We start from the raw sequence: 18,225 nt of genomic DNA on the forward strand, positions 1-18,225 counted from the left end.
TTTAGTGGATACTCAGTCAAAACAGCTGATGGACTCAAAGCAACGAGCCAGGTGTAGTGCTCAGTCTTACAGGGCCAGCATTTGGGGGAGTGAGGGCTGAAGCAGGAAGGTCGCTTTGAATTCTAGGCTAGCCTAGGCTACTGAATGAGACTATCTCAATGAAACAAACCAATAAAACACTGAAAGGAAAAATAGTTTCCTTCTCAGAAATGTAACGAAATACTTGGTCTCATTATTTAAAAAATGATAATAATCATAGGGTTGGGGAGACAGATTGGCGATTAAGAATGGTGAATTCTCTTGCAGAGAATTTTGAGTTGAGTTCCCAGCAATCACGTGGTAGACCACAACTGCTTCTAACTCCAGTTCCAAGGGATCCACCACCCTCTTCTGGCCTCCTCAGGCACAGCATGTATGTGGTATACATACATGTAGGCAAACTACTCAGATACGTAAAATAAAAATACATCTTAAAATTATTAATCATCATTTAACACTTCAGATTCAAGAAGAGGAGGAATATGAGGAGGAGGAGGAGGAGGAGGAGGAGGAGGAGGAGGAGGAAGGAGGAGGAGAATCCTCAATACTGAACTGAGCAGCTAACTCTGCATATCCCAGGAAGGGTCTCTTGGTTTATCCACTTATTTAACAGTTAAGCAGGAAAAAGTGTTCCGGAGTGCTCTCCCATCAGGTCTCATAGTAATGGAACTATCACAGCCCCTGCTCTCCCAGGGCGTAAAACCCAGTCACTCCAGGGAGATTATGCCAACATGCTAAATATCTCCCTCCTAAGTGCTAATGATTTTTTTTTTTTAAGGCACACTGAATATTTGAGATGAGAGTAATTTTCCTTTCCAGAATGAAAACACTTCAAGAACACACCCTGAAGGGTTAGTTGGAGGAGCTGTAGATGATGGTGGTAGAGCTGTAGTGCTAGCTTGGTGGTAGAGATCTCACTTAACTGAGAGATGTCTAGGTTCAATCCTCGGCATGGCAGGGAAGGGATGAGTCTTAGCTCCAAAAGCAGAAACAGGAGACTGTGTAGCTGACCGACCAGGAGGGGCCACATAGAGAACAGAAGGTCAGTTTCACCTACTGATTTCAGAGCTGACCTGGGGGACCACACCCAAGTCTCAGGTGTGCCATTCTCTGGGGCAGGGCCACTGTGCACAACAAATCTAACTGCCTGGGGCCAACACAGGGAAGAGGCCTTCCTCTCGTTTTAATGTCCCTAGGCAGCTCATATGACAGGCTTGTGTCAGAGCTCCACCCTATCTTCTGGTGCCCAGCCTGCCCCAAGAGGAGATGGTGAGCTGGGCCAGGCAATGACTAATGCCAGAGGGCCAACATGAGCCTCTCTGACTAGGGAAGATGCACAGAGTAGGTGGCCTTTTTACTTCACCCATGAGCTCAAGCCCACAGTTAAGCTTCTGTTAAATTATCTACAACACTTGATACTAGTTTTAGAGACATTGGCTGCTTTATATATTTTTTTAAGACAGGGTGTCATGTAGTCTACACTAGGCTCAAACTTGCTATATTGCCAAGAAGGATGGCTTTGATCTTCTGATTCTCCTGCCTCTACCCACTGAGTGCTGGCATCACAGGTTCCCTCCTGGGTTTATCCTGGTATCACAGGTTCACACCACCATGCTGCCCTGTCTATGGCGAGCTGGGGATCAAGTCCAGGTCTTGGCAGGTCCCAGCAAGCACACTGAGCTATATCTCAAAAACATTCATCTTGAAGGGACCAGCTCCCCTTTCGGCAGCCATAACGGCCGAACACATGCTTGTCTGACCTTGTCCTAGATACTAGAAAGTCAGATGCCTGCCTCGTGACAAGGAACCAATCAGAAGTTAGCTGGTGGGGCTATGCTTTACGACCCTGGGTCTACTTTACGGACAAGTGCACAGCAATGACGTAGAAAGCATAGCAACCACCCTGGGAGGGCCTATGGGCCATAACAACCAGTTGGCCAATCAACACAGGGCAAGCCCTCCAAGCCTGGCACACCAATCATGAGCCTGTGCGTACCCCTAGACACTTCCCTTACGCTGCCCTACAAGATCTCTCTCTGCAGCAGTTCGAGCTGTCTTTGCGAGCCATCCGCCATGGCTGGTGGGTGAAAGACCCAAGCTAACATGGGGTTAGCTCTTTAAATTACAATAAAGCCTCATGCAGTTTGCAGCAAGCTCTCGAATCTGCCTGGTGATTGGGGTGACCTCGGTCGTGGCCTGGGACCCCGGATACCTGAGTTTTCCAGGGGTCTAACAATCTTATCACATTTATTTCTGTCTGTGTGTGCATGCACATGTACTGAGTGTTTGCAGAGGTCAAAGGACAACCTGCAGGAGTCAGTTTTGTCCTTCCACCATGTGGGTGGTGGGGACTGAGCTCAGCTTACCAGGCTTGGTGACAAGTGCCTTTACCTGCTGAGCCATCTGGCCTGCCCAAAGACATTCATCTTTAGAGATGTTTTGCTTTTGTTCCAATTTGAAGAAGCCTAGAAACCATACAGAGCCCGCCTCCTCACCTGCCGGTTCAGCCGTATGGACAAAATGTTGCTGGAGTAGCTGTAATTACAGATCTCAGTGCCTTTCTTGAAGTGGTACACGTTCATCTGCCGAGGTTTTGTGTGACTGACGACCACCACCAGGCTGCTGGAGAAGAGGCGCTCCACAATGTACACGTCGGGGATTTCATCTGTGAGGAGAAACAGCAGTGAGGTCTCCCAGATGGCCTCTTGAAGAAAGACTTTGGACTTTGTGACACTGGGTACCACACAGGCTGGTTCACACATGTCTCTGGGTCTCGCTACAGAGTACCCTCCATCAGTAATGACCCACCCTGGCCCCAACAACAAGCTTTAACCATCTCCAGGGGTAACACTTTCAGGGACCTTTCCACAAACCTAAAGCAAAGGATGACTAAGACAGAAAGCCAGGATCTCCAGAGCCAATGCATGGTATGCATGGCAGAATTACCCACTAACCACACACGCACACACAGGTCAGAAGACAACTTGCAAGAGAGTTGGTTCTCTCTTTCTACCATGTGACACCTGGAGAAGGAACTCAGGTTGTGAGGCCTGGCATCAAGATCCATATTGCCAGACCCCTCCCTAGCCACTTTAAGACAGATTCTTGCTCTATAACCCAGGCTGGTCTTGAACTCACGACCTTTCTGCCTCGGCCTCCAGAATGCTGGGTTTTATGGGTGTGCACCACCATACTTGGTGCAGGAAGAGAGGGATACCATTAAGACTCCAGAGTACCATAGACAAGGCCTCAGGGTCTTTCTGAGGCCATTTTGTCACATGTCTTTCTCGCTTGTTTGCAGGGAAGTCCCACTGGGAACATGACATGAGACATACACATATATAACAAAATATTCACAAAATGATGTTAATAATAAAAAGATTTGATCAGAATATCTTGCAAATAGATTAGGTGCCAAGGGCAAAGGAGACGGATCAGTGGGTAAAGTGCTTGCCATGCACACATGAGGACTTGAGTTCAAAGCCCTGTAGCCCATATAAAGCTGATGTGGTAGCACAGGTCTCTAATCCCGTGTTCTATGTGATGGGAGACAGAGACTGGAGAATCCCTGGGAGCTGAGGGTCCAGCTCCCTGGGGATACACAACAGCAGACATCTCTGCCCCAACGTGGGAGGTGAGGATGGACACATGTGAATGGGCACACACCCTGTCATGCACACATCTCTATCACACACGAAGACTAAGCCAGGCATTGGTGGCACACACCTTTAATCCCAGCACCTGGGAGGCAGAGGCAGGCGGATCTCTGTGAGTTCAAGGCCAGCCTGGTCTCCAGAGCGAGTGCCAGGATAGGCTCCAAAGTTACACAGAGAAACCCTGTCTTGAAAAAAAAAAATACTAAATAAGTAACAAATTAGGAGCCCCAGTTATTATTTATGAAACCAGTTTCTTCCCAGAAAATGCAGAGGTGAAGCATTTGTTGCTATGGCAACAGCATAAATTATTACCCTGAGAAAAATCACAGTCACATTTATAAGTGGAATTATTTTTTAAATAACTCACTAGGAATACTTCAACACCTTTAATATGTGCTATGCAGATATGACCATGTTACTTCATTCAAGCATACAAAACATATCCCTACTAAGTGGATGGTGTCAATAGGCTACAGAGCCAGTGTAACAGCAAAATGAAGCAACAAGTGCCCCTTTCGGTTGACAATGACAAAAACTGATCACCATGAGCACAGATATATAGAAAAGCACCAACTATATGATTTCAAACAAGGGCTTTCTTCTTACAAAGAAGAAAATGTCACTTAAGTTATTGCCAAACTTCAATAAGAGCTTCATTGTGGCTTTTATGCAAGAGCAGACAATGGTTTGTATTCAAATCCACACAACACCAACTCTTTAGGCTGATGGCTAAGACAGAAACCAGAAGCTCAAGACTGAAGTCTACGCTGGGGCATAGCATTGGTGGTGGGGCACTTTTAAGAGACTGGTAGGTTCAATACCCAGGACTCCAAAAAGAAGAAAATTAATGGGGAAAAAAGGGATTGAAGTCTAGGGGGGAGGATTTGGTGTCCCTTCAACCCCTCTTCCTAACACAGACCTACACACACACACACACACACACACACACTTACTGCTTCCATGGACTTGGTCAAGTTGTTCCACAGAACTCAAAGAAAACAGCTTGTAGCCAGCCTTGGTTCCAATCGCTAGGGATCTGTGGAAGATGATAACATCACAGGAATGACAACAGATACTGAATCCCAACCACAGCCCTTTCCCCAGAGGCAGCTAATGTACAGGTAAACAGACATCTTCAGGACTCAGATCCTTGATAACCTACTCAAGGCAAGGCATGCTTTGGCAGATAGTCATGAGGAAAAGGTCAAAGGAGACTTTTTAAGAGATAGAAATTTCCTGGGCTCTGTCACCAAGCAAAATGCCAAAGCTCTCACAGGTCTTGTTTTCCCAGCTGGGCAGGCACAGGAAAAAAGGAATGTTTAGGAACAGGAATTGTATCTCCACCTCCATAATGCTTGAGGGATCGTCTTATTGTTTGTTTGGGAAGCTCTTTACCAGGGGGTGAGTAATTATCATTATGTGTGAGTACATGCTCCTATATGAGTGTGTGGGTGTGTGCAAGTCTCTCTCTCTCTCTCTCTGTGTGTGTGTGTGTGTGTGTGTGTGTGTGTGTGTGTGTGTGTGCGCTCACACAGGTACATGTGTGTGGAGGCTAGAAACAAACTCAGTGTCTTCAATTTATTTCCACCTTATTTTTTGTGATCGAAGGGGTCTCTTCCCAAACCTGATGCTCCCTGATCTGCCCAAGCTAGCTGTAGCAAGCCCCAGGGGTCCTCTTGTCTCTATCCCCACCATGCTAGGATTCCAGTCTCCATGCCTAGCCTGTTAGATAGGTGCCAAGACTCAAACTCAGGCCCTCACTTCATGGGGAACACTTTACCAACAGAGCCATCTCTCCAGCACCAGTTTTTTTCTGTCCTTAAAACAGAAAGTTATTTTTGCTTAATAGAAGAAATACACACTGGGGCATGGAGATGGCTCAGCAGGGAAAGGCACTTGCCACCAAGCCTGGTGACTTTAGCTCCACATAGTGGAAAGAGAGAACAGTTCCGACCAGTTGTACCCTGCCACAGGCATGTACACAAAATAAATAAAGTGTTAACAAGCAGAAAATGAACACACAGTGCATTTAAAATACTTCCTTCCACCAGCTTCTATGAAAAATACTAACTATATGGATTTAGGAACTCTATTGGAGAGCTTAATTGTTTTGTTTTTAAAATTCAAGTTCTCTAACCTGCAGCCAGCTTTGGGAACTGCTTTATGCTATAAAGCTTTATTACCAACAAGTAAAATAAAAACCAAACACTAATTTTCACACTGTGTGTGTGTTCATGCATACGCAGGTTTATGTGTTTGTGTGTATGTATGTGGGCGCACGAGCTCAGTGGATGGCTGAGGGGATCTGCAAGTTTCCACCTCCCCAGAGCTGGGATTACAAACATTCACCTTTGCATCCAGCTTTTTTCCCCCCTGAGTCAGGGTTTCTCTGTGTAGCTTTGTAGACCAAGCTGGCCTTGAACTCACAGAGATCCACTCGCTCTGCCTCCTGAGTGCTGGGACTAAAAGCATGAGCCACCACCGCCTGGCTTGCATCCAGCTTTTTATTGATTGATTGATGTAATCATTACTATTAACATTATATAGAGTCTGGGGCTCAAATCTATATCTCACTGACTCAGCTATCACCCCAGCCCCAATTTTCCACCTTTTGTTTTGTTTTTCAAGACAGGGTTTCTCTGTGGCTTTGGAGGCTGTCCTAGAACTTGCTCTTATAGACCAGGTTGGTCTTGAACTCACAGGGATCCGCCTGCCTCTGCTTCCCGAGTGCTGGGATTAAAGGCATGTGCCACCACCGCCCGGCCCCAATTTTCCACTTTTAACACATGAATTTTCGAGTTTACTGGTTAGCGGTTTTCTCAACTTGATACAAGCAAGCTACAGTCATCTGGGAAGAGGGAACCTTGACTGAAAAAATGCCTCCCCATCAGACTGGCTTATAGGTAAGTTGGTGCGGGGTATTTTCCTGATTAGTAAGTGTTGTGAGAGGATTCCTCCCACTGTGGGTGGTGCCATGCCTGGACAGGTGGTCCCTGTTGACTGAAACAGCAAACTGAGTGACTCAGCAGGAGCAAGCTGGTAAGCATAGCACTCCTCCATGGCTCTGCTTCACTTGCTGCCTCCGGGCTCCCGTCTAGGGTTCTGTACTCCCTGCACCTCCCTTCATGATGGACGGTAACCTATAACATGAACTAAACCCTTTTCCTCCCCATGTTACTTTTGGCTCCAGCGTTTATCACAGCAATGGAAAGCAAACTAGGACACCAAGTATCCTCGGTGACATGATGAAAACAAAATGAGTGACCAGGTATAACCCCAGCCCTCGAAAGCTGATCAGGAGAACCGTAAGCTCTACTCGCTTTGTAGAGCAAACTGGCCTTGAACTCACAGAGATCCACCGCCTCTGCCTCCTAAGTGTAGGGATTAAAGATGTGTGCCGCCACCACCTATCACTGATGATGGTTTTTAAACTTTCTTCATTTAAGCGCAGGCACATTTAGTTGTAAACTGAAGGTGTAAAGCTTGCAAGTAAGGAAAAAAAAGACACTATAGAGTCCTAAAACAAAACTAAAAGAGATGTATAATCCCAACACTTGGGAGAGGAGGCAGAGACAGGTAGAGCTCCAGTTGGAAGCCATCCAGGGCTATGTAAACAAAACAAAACAAACCACCCAAAACAGCAACAATAAATTAACCAAAAGACTCAGCAATTTAAAGCAGGTGTTGAGGGCTGGTGAGGTGGTTCGACTGTAAGCCTGGTGATCTGGTTTTGAACTCTAGACCCCATGAAAAGGTGGAGGGAGAAGGTCCAACTCTACAAAGTTGGCCTCTCCCCCTCACATGTGCAATATGGCCAGTGTGACCCCGACCCCGTCCACATCAGGTATACAGACACACAGCAATAAAGAAGTTCAAACCATAATTTTCAGGCATAAGTTCTGATTCTAGAACAAATGAGTTTCTTCTTTGTTTCTTCATTTTATGTTTTGATAGAGTCTCTCTCTGCTACTCACGCTGCCTCCGGGGTTGTGGGCTAAAGTGATCTTTCTATACTTGCCTCAGGAGTACCTAGGATTCCTCACAAGCTGCCACACTCTGCTAGAAGGGTTGTGTTTGTGTGAAGAGGTTAGGATGACCACCGTGTGTTCTAAATGATTGCCGTATGACTCTGAAATACTCTAAATCAAGGACTTCAGATTTATTTATTTCATCCGTAAGTCCTTTCTACAATAGCAAACTTCTCATCACTGCTCATCGAAGTGGAGCTGGAGACAAATCTGGATCACAAGCTTTAAAATACACCTAAGGTGTCTGGCCCAGCTTCACAGCATTAAGTATGAGTATCTGACAATTTAATTCTCTTCATCTTCATTCTCTAGAAAGACTAGATCCCAAGCTCAGCTCACACACACAGAAAAAGACACACCAATTCCCCCCAATGCATCCAGCAAGGAAGATGACTTATTTTAAAATTCAATGTCATACCCTCCAGGCCTCCAAGCAACTGACTGTGACAAGACCTTTATTTATAGGTGACCAGTGCTGCCCAGAAGAGCCTTCATCTGGGAAAACAGAGCTCCGGGAGGGACCAAGGAAGTAAACTTTCAAAGCACCTTGCACTTTTGAAAAACAGCATTCTTATTCAACTGTTTCTCTGCATTATTTAATAACTAGAATAGACCTTCACATTTGCTTCCCAAATCCAATAATATCAGGAAGTGTAATCTACATTTACTACTTGTAAGTAAACTAACCCCCTCTTTAACCTATGCTCAATTGGGAAGGAAAACATTACCTAGCATTTCGACAGACATACACTCTTGCAAAAGTTTCTTACAAAACTTCAGAATTTTATCTGTTCTCTCATGTATCTGAGTCTCATCTTGAGAGGATCCCCAAAACAGCTCAACAGGTTATAGCAAAAACAAATAAATATGTAAAAATCCAGGGCCTGGAGGCTGGGATGGAGCTCAGTGGCAGAGTCTTTGCTAAGGTTGATTGAAACATTGAGTCTTACACTCAGTACCCCGAAGCACCACCCTCTCTCCCTCTCCCTCTCCCTCTCCCTCCCCCCTCCCCCTCCCCCCTCCCCCCTCCCTCCCTCCTCTCTCTCTCTCTCTCTCTCTCTCTCTCTCTCTCACACACACACACACACACACACACACACACACACACACACACACACACACAGTTGTGATTGTCTGACATGCATAAAGCCCTGGTTCCATCCCCAGCACCGCAAAACGTCCTATAATCTCAGCATTTCAGAACAGGAGACAGGAGGATCAGAATTTGAAATTCATCCTCGTCTACTAGGGAGTTCGAGGCCGTCTGGATTACAGGAGACAGACTCAAAACAAAACGAGAACAAAATACCAAGAAAATGCCAGAGTGTACCACACTTAATAGTTTGTGAATATTATTACACATCTCTGGCTATTGGGAGATGTTGTAATATGCACTTTTTATTGTGGGTTGTGGTCAGAGGCAGCGTGAGAGTCACTCATCCAACCAAGCTGTGGAGTTACTCGATTACATGATTACACATACAGATTTTTCAAACAAAGACATATTGTTCAAAGCAGGGCTTTTCAGACAGAAACACAAAGGGAATGGAAATCGGGGCTGCTTATGGCCTTAATTACACCACCGAATGTTCAATATTAGCACAGCTCAGCCACCAGGAGCCAAAGCTCGAGCCTGAAGCTGACTCCAAACAAGGAACAAGGCAGAAACTGGTACAGCCGGAAGTGGGACACTGGGAAGTGGCCATCCCTGCCCTAGCTGCCTGATGCTTCAGGGCTCCACATTCCAAAGAGATTATTCCATATGGTCTCCAGGCTGGCGTCCACGAAAACAGGGAAGGAAACAAACTTGTGTTTAGATTCCAAGATCATCCTGCAGAAGCCTAGAACACAGGCAAGCAACTCCTTGTTCGTGGACCAAAGTCTAAATGTTGACCATCAAAGTGAAACATTAAAGATCCACTTAAAAGCAACAGGGTGGAGCGCCTCCTTCCGGGATGGGAAGCTGTCTGGGACTGAGAAAGAGCTCCCGAGCTTCCCGGAGGAGATTCCTGGGATTGGGTGGACGGTGAGAAAACACAGCCAAGGAAATAAAGAAAAGCTTCCTACAGCCAAAGCGACCAGCCCAAAAGATGCACCGTTGCTGGGGCTGGGCTGGCCACAGGGATAGGCTGCTACTTTGTCCAAGGCCCTGCCCAAATGCCACGTTGAGATACTCAAGGGCAAATGGTAAAGTTTTCCCCATCTTCCCGACTCTCTTGAGTCAGGTTGCACCTTCCCTCCTCCCCTCGCCTTTGTTTTGGTCCCAGATCTCCCTTTCGGTCACTAGGTGGCCCACACCAGGTCCCTCACATTCAAGGCCCCCCTCCCCCCTACTCCTTGCTGACTTCTTCGGGTCACCCTGGCCAGCCCCTTCTGGCAGGCGCCAGGCGTGGAGGGAGGGGTCGCCTGGATGAGTTCAAGCCCCACTGCTGAGCAACCCCGCGACGCAGGCTGCCCCACCGAGGTACCGTCCGCGCGCCGGCCCCGGCTGGCCACCAGTTGCCTTACAGGACAACACCCTTTGGTGGCGACATTCTGTCCCCCGTTTCCCTGGCCAGGGGGCTGGCGCCGTGGCTTACGTGCAGTCTTGGTTGAAAGAGAAGCAGCTGAGCGCCGCCTCCACACGACCCGGAGGGGCGTCTGCGGCTTCGGCCTCCATTGGGGGCTCGACCCGGTAAGCCGCAGCTTGGAGCGGGGGACAGCCACCTCAGCAGCCCGCCCGCGCCGGCTCCGTCGGCCGGCTTGCCGCCTCGGCCCCGCCCCGGCCTCGCCCCCAGACAGGCCACGCCCATCAGAATCCCGATTGGCCCCGCCCCTTCCCAGACTCTTCTCCTTAGAGCTGCGGCTCCACCGGGACCAGCCCGGCCCTGACCCCGCCCGCATCGTAGTTACCCCCGCTCCTGCCTCGAGTCCCGCCGCTCCCAGCTCCAGCCCTACCTGAGTCCCCTTTGGACCTGCCCCACCCATTTCTCATTTAGCCCCGCCCCTCGTGCCCAGCCCCACCCCCTCCCAGCTCTAGCCCCGTCCTGAGCCAACCAGGTCCTGTCCGGATCCACTTGTTCGTCCCTCCTCTAACCACGCCCCCTCTCCACACCCGCCTCTCATCTCGGGAACTGAACAAATGACAGGACCGGGGGCTCCTCAGCCAGCCACGATTGGCCACCAGCTCTTTGACCAGTCGGTAGTGGTAGTGGGCGGGACCGTTGCTGACGACCCGCCCCCCGATTCGGAGACACCGCTTGCCATTGGTCGAAGGTGAGTGAGGCAAAGGCTGCAGGCCACGTGGTGGTGTTTTCATTGCCAGAGCGTCCCGGCTTGGGGCGGAGGAGTGCAGCTGCGGGCTTCAGGCCTGCTGGAGTGTCAGGGACCACGCCAAGGAGGATCCTGGGCGGACGCCTGCCTTCCCAAGCCAGTCCTTGGTCCCCGCCCGTTAAGTTTACAGAATGTAGTTGAAATCAGCAGATATCAAAGCCCCGCCCTTTTGGAGAGTCCTTAAGCTGCTGTGGTCGGGCTGATAAGAAGCCACTCTCAGCCCTAGGGTTGAGGAAGAGCTCTTGCTAACCCCAAGCATTGTATTAACGACACTACCTCGACCTTCAGGAGTCTGGTGTGGAACCTACATTCATACCCGATTTACGGAAGATGCAGTTGAATGAAGCACTTGCTAGACAGCGCGTCTAAAACCGACAGTATGCAGTGGCATGCAAACTGGTACTCTTGCAAGACTCGTGTGCGAAACAACTTTGCTCAGCAGTATTCGGCCAGACATTGGATTTGCAGAAAGGAAAAAAACTAGAATAGTGTGTGAAAGGGATAAGGTCTTCTTGAAGAAGGTTCGGTTTGAAGCCCCTGTAATTTGAGATGTATTCTGACATAGATTTGTTTCCCAAGCTAAATACTTGAGGACAGTCGGTTGTGAGATGCCGGGGGTGGGTTCTGGAAAACCGAATTCCAGCCATCAGTAGCTTTGAAGTGCTGAGTCATCATTCCAGCACTGAATATCTGAATTATTATTATTATTTTATTATTTTGGTTTTTCGAGACAGGGTTTCTCTGTGGCTTTGGAGGCTGTCATGGAACTAGCTCTTGTACACCAGGCTGGTCTCGAACTCACAGAGATCTGCCTGCCTCTGCCTCCCAAGTGCTGGAATTAAAGGCGTGCGCCACCACTGCCCGGCTCTGAGCTATTATTGATGTTGTCGTTGTTGTTATGTCACAGCTTTTTAGATTGCAGCAATTCAATTCATATTCAGCCACCTATTTTTTTTTATATTTTTTTGAGACAGTGTCTTGGGCTATATTGCACATGCTCCTCAAGCACGTGGTGATTGATCCTCCTTCCTTGGCTTCCCAGGTGCTGGGATTACAGATGTGAGCCACCATGCTCAGCCACATTTCCCCAATTCATGACAAATGTATGCACACCATGCACTGACATTTGAATTTTAGACTTAGAATGGATGAGCCAGAAGGGCCTGTTTCACATAAGCTTTTCTGGTTGGTTCTCTCGTTGGATTTTTCCAAAATATAACAGTTTATTTTCTCACGCCAGTTGTTCTGTCAGCTAACAGACCCATCCCTAGGTGATTGCCCTAGGACCAATTGTAAGGCACTGTATAAACCAATCCAAGTGTAAAGAACCCGCTATTTGGATGTTTTGACCTCGGCATCTTTCCAACCTCCTCTGACTCAATTGCATCTCCCTCCATCTCTCTGCTCTGCCAAGTTCTGCCATTCTTTCAGTTTGATTGAAAGAGCCACGAGCCTTGCAGTCTAGGTACTAAGTTCATGGATGTATTACTTAGACTGCCCAGTGGGGCCTATTATCACTTTGTTGCAAAACAGACTTTGTGGGGCAGAGAAGGGGGTGAGTTTTAGCCTAGGAGTGCGTCATGATAAAAGCAGTGTCTTAGGCAGATAATCTTGGCCAGTGTGTGCAGATCAAATTAGAAGGCCCGAAGGCTTTAGGGGGCCAGCACAACATTCTTGGAGAGATGGAACATGAGACTAGGCTAATGTGATGGTACCAAGAACAGAAAGGTTAGGATAAATGCAAGAGCTGTGAGGAGGTAGCACTGCCCAACGGAAGAAATGGAGGCCGCACACGTGAGACTGAAAATCTCTGGAAGAACTACTTTGAGAAGTGAAAAAGAAGCAGGCAATAGGGCTAGCCAGATGGCTCAGTGAGTAAAGGTTCCTGCTGCATGAGCCTGACGACCCGTGCTCCACTCCCAGAACCCACATAAAGGTGGAAAAGGAGAACCGACTCCGCAAAGCTCCCCTCTGATCTCCACATGTGCTCTGTGTTATGTGCACTGCTCACAATCAGCCTCTGTGGTAATAAATAAAAAAACAGGTAGGTTAATTTTAATATATTTTGCTTAACTCAACAAGCAAAAAACAAGATGGAAAGACTGGAAAATTTTAGGGGCATGGGGAAGAAGCAAGGCACCTCACTGTGGAGCCAAGAAGCAAAGATCCCAACATAAGCCAGGCAGTGGTGGTGCACGCTTTTAATCCCAGCACTTGAGAGGAAGAGGCAGGCGGATCTCTGTGAGTTCAAGTTCAAGGCCAGTCTGGTCTACAAAGCTACACAGAGAAACCCTGTCTCGAAAGCCACCCCCCCCAAAAAAAAAGATACCAACACAATAAATGACATTTGCTATGAAGGCTGCCAAACAAAAGACAATATTCCTTTATATAGAAATATTTTCAATTTTCACTGGGCCATGGTGGCTCATGCCTTTAACTCCAGCACTCTGGAGGCCAGCCTGGTCAACAGAGTGAGCTCCAGGCCAGCCAAGGACACAGAGAAACCCTGTCTCAAAAACCAAACCCCACAACCCCCAGAAAGGAAGAAATATTTTCAATTAAAAATTTTAAAATGAGACTAAAGGGGTGGCATTCGCTGCCCTTTCAGAGGACCAGAGTTTAGTTCCAGCACCCACACCTGCTTGCTCACAACTGCCTGTAACTCAGCTCCTCTTTTGGCTCTTGTGTTCTGTCTCCCCCCCACACACACATTCTCATAAATAAAAACAAAATGCAATATTAAAAAGTCTTTTAATGAACTCTGATTCTGCTTCATACAGGCTCTTCCTGAAATTCTTTTCTGCATTGTGACCAACAATCTGATTTGCATGAGTGGCAGTCTCTAAAAGATTATAAGAACTCCCTAGGCCAGGCGGTGGTGGTGCACATATTTGATCCCAGCACTTGGGAGGCAGAGGCAGGCAGATCTCTGTGAGTTTGAGGCCAGCCTGGTCTACAAAGAGAGTTTCAAGACAGTCTCCAAAGCTACAGAGAAACCCTGTCTCAAAAACCAAACAAAAAAACAAATAATAAAAAAAAAAAAGACTCCCAAGGAGGCAGGCTACAGTGTGGACCTGTGCCTCTTCCATATATATAATATATATATATATATATATATATATATATATATAGTTAGACCCCCGGAAAACTCAGGCCTCCGGGGTCCCAGCCCAGGACTGCAGCCACCCCAATCACCAGGAAGATTCGAAAACTTGCTGCAAACTGCATGAGGCTTTATTGTTGTTTAACAAGCTAACCCCATGTTAGCTCGGGTCTTTCACCCACCAGCCATGGCATGGCTAGCAAAGACAGCTCGAACTGGCTGCAGAGAGATCTTGTAGGGCAGCATAAGGGGAGTGTCTAGGGGTACGCACAGGCTCAGGATTGGTGTGCCTCCAGGTTTGGAGGGCTTGTCCTGTGCTGATTGGCCAATTGGTTGTTATGGCCCATAGGCCCTCCCAGGGTGGTTGCTATGCTCTGCACGTCATTGCTGTGCACTTGTCCGTAAAGCACACCCAGAGCCATAAAGCATAGCGCCACCAGCTAACTTCTGATTGGTTCCTTGCCACGAGGCAGGCATCTGACCTCTTAGTGACCAAGGCAAGGTCATGGCGAGCACGTGTTACTGTCATGGCTGCCGAAATGGGCAGCTGGTCCCTTCAATATTAATAGTCAACATAGAATTATTTTAAATATATTTATTTTAGTTTGATTTATTACTGTGTGTTTATGATGTGTGTGTGTGTGTGTGTGTGTGTGTGTGTGTGTGTGTGTGTTGGGGGAGTATTTCGTTCCAGTGCACACGTGGACAGAGGACAACTTTTGTGGATTTGGTTTTCTCCTTCCACATTTATGTGGGGTTCAGAAGATCAAATTCAGGTCTCTAGGCTTTACCTGGTAACCCACCTCACCAGCCCTAATATAAAATTATTAATCAGTTAAATTATGTTTTAATTTTAAGCAATAGGTGTTTAAGATACACTGTGTATTTCCCACACCTCACCTCACCATAGCCCCATGTTCAGGGCCCCTGTGTCCCTCTTTGCTTGGTAGGATTTTGTGGGAATAAACGGCAAAGCACAGTGCCTGATGCTGATGCAGGATGAAGGGGAGAATCAGAGCTAATTTCCCCTTTGAAAAGAGGCCTCACTGTGTTGCTTTTAGAAACCAGACCTCTGGGCAGGTGTTTAGGAAGGAAGTTTTATTCCATCTTGAGGTAGGTCCAGAGTTGCATAGTCACAGGAACTAGGGTGCAGAACTAGAGACAAACACAGCTTTCTGTGAATAGCTTCCTACATGTGTTGCCTCCTGAGTTCCTGGTGCACAACCATCACCACTCATACAACAATAATATCTCAAAGCTGCCACCTTTGACTTCATTTTACCCTAAGCCATATATAAACTATTCTCATATAGACCTGAATTAATAGAAGTCTAAACATATAAAACCCTTATATGTTTTACATAAGAAGAGCAGATGAACGTGAAGAAACAAGTCAGATTTGGAAACAGACTCCCAGATGGCTGTGGAGAAAGAGGAGGCAGAAGCAGCTGGTGTCACAACAGGCTAGAAGTTCAAGAGAAAAGTCTCAGGTCCTGTGAGGGCTCAGTTTAAAGTGATGCAGGAGTATTCCTACAGAATTACTGGCCAGCAGATGGAAACTGACTCCTAAGAGTGGAACTAGATTGACTGGTACCTGGGGCATTAAATAAGTGGCCCTTTTAGGTGGCTTGTGAAGGAGACACCCAAGACATGGACTTGACAAATAACTAATTCTTATTTTCAAAAGCACTGTGTTGGCTATGCTCTGCACGTCACCTGTCTGGATGTGGTTTGTGGAGGGCCAGTTAGTGAGTAAGCTGCCTGCTTAAGTGACTCCACCCTAAACGGCATCCAAGAAGTCCATTCATATAAAAAGCCAAGGAAATGGCTATAAATAAATTCACAGGTGCTGAATATTTTGACTGTCAGACTGAATTTCCTTTTTGAAGTTCAAGTTCTCTATTCCATGGGACACTCCTGGTTTGAATTTGAGGCTTGTAGCATCCTAATAACACACACACACTCTCTCTCTCTTTCTCTCTTTCTTCTTTTCTTTCTCTAATAGCTAATCTTTGTTGTCAGCTTGACATACCTGGGAGCAGGGAACCTCAATTGAAGAGTCGTCTCCTCAGTTTGGCCTATATGTCTAACTGATGATGGGGACCAGTCCACTGTGGGTGTTACCATGCCTACACAGGTAATCCCAGTGCGTATAAGAAAGGTAGCTGTGTATGAGACTGGGAACAAGTTAGTATGCAGTGTTCTTACATGGTTTCTGCTTCAGCTGTGGATTATGACCTAGAAGTGTGAGCCAAACAACTTTCCCTTTCTTTTGGTCATGGTATTTATCACAGCAATAGACACTGAACTCGAATACTTGATGGCTTTTTCTTTCCAGACACAGGTTCTAAGGGTCCTAGCCTGGCCTTGAACTCACTATATAGCTAAGGCTGATCTGGAATTCTTGATCCCCTTGTCTCCACTTCTTAATTGTTGGGATTGCAGGTATGCACTACCACTCCCAGCTTCCAGACCACATTCTTACAACGAGTTTGCTGCCAAATAATGCAAAAGATGTCAGAGGAGAAAACTACAACTTTACTGCACTGGGAACACAATTTCCCTGCTCTCTTCTTCCAGGTGAAACTTCTCAATGTCAATTTCATAAACAATAGATTCACCCTATCCCAGGAAACATAAAGCCAGGTTCTGGTAATGAAATGTCATTGGTAATATGAGGTTCTAGACCTGAACTCGCCTAATGGGGACACTTCCTATCTGGATAACGAGCAGGCTTTAATTTTAAGATGCTGATTAGGGTCTGCATGGGGCATTAGCAGGGAAGTTGGAAACGAGACAGACATCCTGTCTGATGCAACCCTCCTGCCACTCAATATGGTTGGCCATGCCACACAGCCGCCTATAATTAGAGTAACTACTAGGTGAACAAATGGCTCTCCTGTCTTCTTTTTATAAAATCCATTCTATTTTTATAAAATGGAGTCACAGTAAATTTCCCTTTTTCCTTATTACTGTGTTCTAGTAAACAGAAGGTGGCCTGAGAAGCTTGAGCCCTAGTGGGCCAGTCTCAGGGAGACTCTGGCAGGGAGGCAAAGGCGGAGGGGGCTCAGACTGGGAAGACAGTGTGAGAGAAGGAAGAAGGACGGTTTGTGTGTCTCCACAAGAGGAGAGCTGAAGGAGTCAGCCTGACCTTCTAGAGCAGGAGGGGAGGGGCTGGCTGCACAGTGACTTCAGGGAAAGATAATTTGACGGGAATTGCAAGCAGGAAGCATTTGGAATGGTTGAGCGAAAAGCACAGCTGGGCTTCTCTAGTTTTTCATTATAGGTCTCTGTGTGAGGCAGCATGGTGGGAGTGAACAAACATACCTCAAGTGAACCACTCCTTCTGGATTTATTATTTCTTATCTTTTTATTTTTAAATTTTATTTGGTGTGTGTGTGGTGCTTATGGGTGCCGTAGAACCCATGTGGAGGTCAGATGATAACTCTGTGGAGCTAGTTTTCTCCTTCCATCTTCACGTGGCTTCTGAGGATAGAAGATAAGTCACCAGGTTTGCCTGACAAGTTCCTTTACCTCCATCCATCTTGTGGCCCCCATCGCTGGGTTTATCTATAAACTATGAAAGGACAGGGGGCCTCTGAAGTGATTAAGAGGGTGACAATGCTTTTCATCCCCAAGACCCACAGCATGGAAGGAAAGAATAGACTTTAGTAGATCACCCTCTGATCTCCACGTGTGTGTGAGGCACAAACACGCCGGCTCACCACCACCCAGCCCCAAATATAAATGTTACATATTTATAAAGTGAAGGGGCAGGAAGAAATGCCAGCCAGCACTCTGACATCCTTCGACTTGAGTTTTCTTCTTCAGAGTATGGAACAGGGCTAGGGAAATAGCACAGATGGTAAACTTGTCGTACAAGCCTAAGATGGAACTTATATCAAAAAGCCAGGTGTGATGGTGTGAGCATCTCATCTCAGCATTGGGGCAGACAGAGACCAGTAGACCCATTGGGGGCTCTCTGGCCTGCCAGCCTAACATAATCGGAAAGTTCCAGGCCAGTGTGTCGTGACCCAGTGTGTCTCAGCCTTAATCCATGAGGTTTGGCCTGAGTGGGGGGGTGTGG

At 47.1% G+C, this 18,225-nt stretch overlaps 1 protein-coding gene across 1 annotated transcript in view; it reads right to left on the minus strand.

Annotated features, from left to right (window-relative positions):
- Nucleotides 1-10,382, minus strand: part of Wipi1 (WD repeat domain, phosphoinositide interacting 1) — a 37,402-nt gene extending 27,020 nt beyond the window's left edge. Inside the window, exons 1-3 of the mRNA XM_027425823.1 lie at nucleotides 10,303-10,382; nucleotides 4,649-4,731; nucleotides 2,535-2,704 (exon numbers count right to left, since the gene is read on the minus strand). Of these exons, the coding sequence (XP_027281624.1) occupies nucleotides 2,535-2,704; nucleotides 4,649-4,731; nucleotides 10,303-10,382 (333 nt within the window). The remainder of the gene's footprint in view (nucleotides 1-2,534; nucleotides 2,705-4,648; nucleotides 4,732-10,302) is intronic.
- Between the last annotated feature and the right edge of the window lie 7,843 nt (nucleotides 10,383-18,225).

Source organism: Cricetulus griseus, chromosome 7 (genome assembly GCF_003668045.3).
Source record: "Cricetulus griseus strain 17A/GY chromosome 7, alternate assembly CriGri-PICRH-1.0, whole genome shotgun sequence".
Classification (NCBI taxonomy): Eukaryota; Metazoa; Chordata; class Mammalia; order Rodentia; family Cricetidae; genus Cricetulus; species Cricetulus griseus.